Source organism: Tupaia chinensis, unplaced genomic scaffold, assembly GCF_000334495.1.
Source record: "Tupaia chinensis unplaced genomic scaffold, TupChi_1.0 Scaffold148065_1, whole genome shotgun sequence".
Taxonomy (NCBI): domain Eukaryota; kingdom Metazoa; phylum Chordata; class Mammalia; order Scandentia; family Tupaiidae; genus Tupaia; species Tupaia belangeri.
In genome coordinates, this window is record NW_006207915.1 from 156775 (window position 1) to 161344 (window position 4570).

General features: G+C 56.5%; 1 protein-coding gene across 3 annotated transcripts in view; it reads left to right on the top strand.

The window, feature by feature from the left end:
* Window positions 1-4570, top strand: part of LARS2 (leucyl-tRNA synthetase 2, mitochondrial) — a 120409-nt gene that overhangs the window by 99294 nt on the left and 16545 nt on the right. For all 3 annotated transcript variants that reach the window (XM_006170123.3, XM_014584873.2, XM_027768938.1), the window contains one exon: window positions 3772-3909. In XM_006170123.3, the coding sequence (XP_006170185.1) occupies window positions 3772-3909 (138 nt within the window). The remainder of the gene's footprint in view (window positions 1-3771; window positions 3910-4570) is intronic.

Sequence of the window (4570 nt, forward strand, 5' to 3'; positions counted from 1 at the left end):
AGGGGGGGGTGGGGGTGGTCCATGAGCCGGTCCCCCGACTACGTGCCCGTGCGCCCCGTCCTACCTCAGTGGGGTACAGTGTGGCCCTGGTGGAACAGCCTTCAACCACACGTAGCTCTGACAAAGTCCAGCTGGCGACGGGACGCCCTGAGCACAGCTTGTCCTTCTCCTTGTCCTGGTCAGGCACAGGTGGCCCAGTCTCATCCCCTTGACCCCCCCTCCCCCCGACCTCCTGGCAGCCACCTGAGCGCCCTAAAGGGAGTGTGTCAGAGCATTACATTAGGTTCCCCCAGTCACTAAATCCCAAGGGTAAGCACACAAAAAGGAGGCCCGTCACAGTAGCAGTAATGCGCTGGACCCACGTGGAGAGGGTCCCCGTTCACACCTCGGGGCCACCCTGAGCGCACCAGGCCCTGCTCTCGGCTGTCTCTGGTGTAAGAAATCGATGAGGAAACGTAAAGCAGGAAACACCGAGTACTGCACTCCTGGGGAGGACTGCATTTCTATGCCTGCAAGGATCCAATGTTAGGATCCAACGTTATTTATCTAGTGAAAGTTGTAGTTAGGATACAGTGTTATTTAGTAGTGAAAGTTGCAGTGTTAATTTACTTATCTGAGTGGAAGTTACAGTGTAACTACCTAGGGATCGGGAAGAGGGAGCGTTGAGGGTTGAGGCTGTTACCTGATCTCATACTCTCAAGAGATGCAGTCAGAACGTTCAGAGTTGACAAATTTAATAAAGATCTCCAGGGGCTAGCAGGTGGCATGGTGTTTAAGGTGCTAAATCCCACATGGCTGACTGTGGTTCGAGTCCCAGACCTGGAAGCTTGAAAACCACAACAGAAAAATAGATTAATAAGTAAATGTTTAAAAATAAATAGCTAGATAATGAAGATCATTAGTAAGCTAGCCTCAGATAGTGGCTGTACTCAGAGAGGTCTTTAACGTTCCCATGTACGTCACCCTCCCAGAGTGTCATGGTTTACCTCCGTGCTCCCATTTGGCCCCTAAGCATGTTTTAAAATGATCAGAAGAAACAGCTGAAGGGATTCAGTATGGCCAAGGGACAGACCTAGGGGGAAGGGGAGCGCTGGGACTGGAGACCCTGGTTTTCACTGTAAACTTCTCAGTACTATTTAATTGCACACCTTTATACATGTGCTTCTTAGATCAGAAAAAAAAGTGAAAAAGTAAGGGGAAGAGAGCAGCGAGTAGCTAGCAGGGTGAGCTGAGAGCCCAAGGAACCGCTCGAGCCCAGGGAAGTAGAGAGGACCGGCCACACTGTGCTGTCCTGGCACCTGTCCGCACGTGAGAACAGCACCGGGCCAGGCGGGCGCCCCTGCCCTCCCCGGCCGCAGCCCTGTGTGCAGTGTCACCATCCTGCACGGGGTTGCCAACGTGAGCGGGTTCCCGAGTCAGCGTGCCCCCCGGAGGGTAGTGACGTAGGGAGGCCCTGTGTTGGGCTGGGGGGCGCCACTGTCAGTCACGATAGAAATGAAAGTAAGTTTGGAAGTTCGGGTGTAGGTCGGACCGAGGCACCTGTCTTGGCAGGCCTGTCTTCCTCTCGCCCCACTTTATAGGAGACTGACTACAGACAGGAGTCCCCTGTCTCACCAGAGCGGCCCTCTCCTGGGCCTGCATGCACTCTGGAGTGACAGCTGGCCCAGAAGTGGGGGGTGTGGGCTCCGAATGTCACACCTGCATCAGGGGAAAGCCCTCAGCTGAGGGTCTCGATTCCCCCTTTATATGTTGTACAGCACACGCATGTGCGTGCATATGTGACAGAGCGAGGACCCACCTCCCAGCACGGCCTGGTCATGCCACAGTCCTGCTTGTAGTTCTACCCTGTCAGAACGCTGGCATGTTTGTATGTGTCCCCTGGCCAGGACTTGAACTCTGGTCAGCCCTGTGAGATCTGGCCTCCGGTGTATAGCACTAACCGCTGCATCACGGGCTGGCCTGAGACTGATCATGAGGCCTGGAGTGTGCGGGAGACCTCTGAGCCTCTGACAGCCCCTCTGGAAGCCCAGAGCCCTGTGTTTCTCCTGTCACATGCTGCTGCTGAGATTCTGTACTAGGGCCTGGCAGATGGCGTAACGGTTATGTTGCTGGACTCCCACACGATTGACCACAGTTCAAGCCCTGGACCCAGCGGCTTAAAGCTCACAGTAGGCACGTGTGTGTGTGCCCAAAATTCCGAGGAGAATGGAGGAGAAGGGATTGCAGCGTGGCCAACCCCCCTGGGAGGGTGATTTCTCGTTTCTATCTGGTGAGCACACTTGCCCTACAGCAAAAAAAAAAAAAAGATTCTCCACCGTCTTGGAGCCCTCACCAGGATGGTTTTTTTGGAGGGTGGGGGTGTCTGAAAACCGAGCTGGAGCGCCTGTCACTCCTTAACTTACGCCCAACTTGTTCTTGGGCCAAAAAACATCCTTCACTGCCTGTTCTCTGTCCCCTGGATTAGCCACCGAATTTCTTTAGGGAAGCATTTTTCACAAAGAAATAAAAGTGTCTTTCTAATTTTACCAGAGCCCTAGCGTAGTGACTGGGAGAGGCTGGCGTGGGATGGGAGGGAAGCCCCACCTACTCCGTGACGGACACTTGTCCAGCGGCAGAGCTGCAGCCAGCCCGGTCCGTGGGAGAGTGCCAGGGGGCCGGGGGCGAGAACGCACACATGGGAGGACGGGTCCTCCAGAGACCGGGCTACTGCACTGCTGGCCCGGGGAGGGGCCTGCCGGAAAGCAGGGTGTGACCCCTTCTGTCCCCACTGTCCTCCAGGACTAGGGGCCACGGGGGCTCTTTGTCTGTCTGCTGGCATGTGGTGACGGGTTAGCCTGAGTATACGTCTTTGCATTCTGTGAGCCTACGGGGGCTCTTGCTGACTCTATTTTAAGGCTACCTTTAAAAATAAGATTGAATTTCTGTTTTAAAATGAAGACTTAGTAGGTGCATGTTAATCTCCATCGTAAATGCCACACTGCCCTCTACTGGTGAGAATGCAAACCTTTCCATTGTGGGGCCCAGCTGTTGTGGGGGGTAGGCCGCTAAGCTCTGCAGACTGAGACCGCACAGGAGACCTGAGTTCAATTCCCAGCCCAACCTAAACGTCATCCCAGTGACTTGAGAGGCCGAAGGAGCAGGACCCTGAGCTCCAGACTGGTGTGGGCTGCAAAACGAGACCCCCGTCCGCCGAAGCGACTGGCAGATGGCATGGACCAGAGTCCCAACTGGAGGCAGCCAGGAGGGTAGTGACGTAGGGAGGCCCTGTGTTGGGCTGGCGGGCGCCACTGTCAGTCACGATAGAAATGAAAGTAAGTTTGGAAGTTCGGGTGTAGGTCGGGCCGAGGCACCTGTCTTGGCAGGCCTGTCTTCCTCTCGCCCCACTTTATAGGAGACTGACTCTGTAATAAAGCGTCAGCGACGTCTCCAGGGACAGTTTTCATACGTTCCCTGGCGAGTCCTACGCCTCCTCAGTCCTCCTTTATTACATGAGCTTTTCTCCTATGAGAGTGTCAGAGGGAAGCCACTCTTCCCGGCGTAGCTCACTGCGGGCGTGTGCAGATGACCGGGAGTCTGTCTCACTGATGCGTGGAGGCGAAGCAGGTTTTATTTTGCGCTTTTTTTTTTTTAGAGATTTTCACTATAGGGCGCGTGCGCTCGCCAGACGTTTTAAGCCACCGGGATGCGAACCGCGGTCAACTACGTGGGAGTCCAGCGACATAGCCATTACGCTAGCTGCAAAGCAGGTTTTACACACGCCCGTCTCCCCAGCCCCTTCAGCCCCGCGTCGGCGGATTACTGGATGCCCGTGGACCTGTACGTCGGGGGGAAGGAGCACGCGGTCATGCACCTCTTCTACGCCAGGTTCCTCAGTCATTTCTGCCACGACCGGAAGATGCTCAGACACAGGTGAGCGCGGCCCTGCTTCACGAACGCGGCAGGGCCGGGAGCCGCAGCCAGGCCAGGTGTCGGTTCTGCCGGGGCCAGGTGGGTAACGCGGCTGCTGACACAGGTCTGCGCCCTGCCGCCGCCTGGCGGCTGAAGGAATGACTGAGTTGGTGAGCGGGGGAAATGGCGGCCGCGCTCGCAGGCAGTGCGGCCTGACGCTCTCCGGCAGGCCTGGGCGCCCCCCACGCCCTTGTCCCTCATTCCTGGGCACCTCGCCATGCCCTGTCACGCCCGGTGCCTCCCTGAGGGGGGTGGCTCCCCGTCCGCCCTGCACTGTCCTGCTTTGCCGCTGCTAGTTACAGTTACCGGTGCAGGCAAAGCATCTGATTCTTTTCTTTTTTTAAAAAATTAATTAATTAATTAATTCTGTGAGAGAGAACGGGGGAGAGAGCTCCAGGCAGACAGAGACGGTACCCCACAAGGTCTTCATCCGCGCTCCGCCCCTGGCCTCACCAGCCCTGGGTCATGGGTGCACGTGCAACCAGCGTACTCAGGGAGGTGACTGGATGTGAGCCCAGAGCCTGCTCAAGTGGGTCAGCCCGCTGCTACATGTCCCGCTGCTGCATGTCCCGCTGCTGCATGTCCCGCTGCTGCATCCCCCGCGCTGCATCCCCCCCCGCCT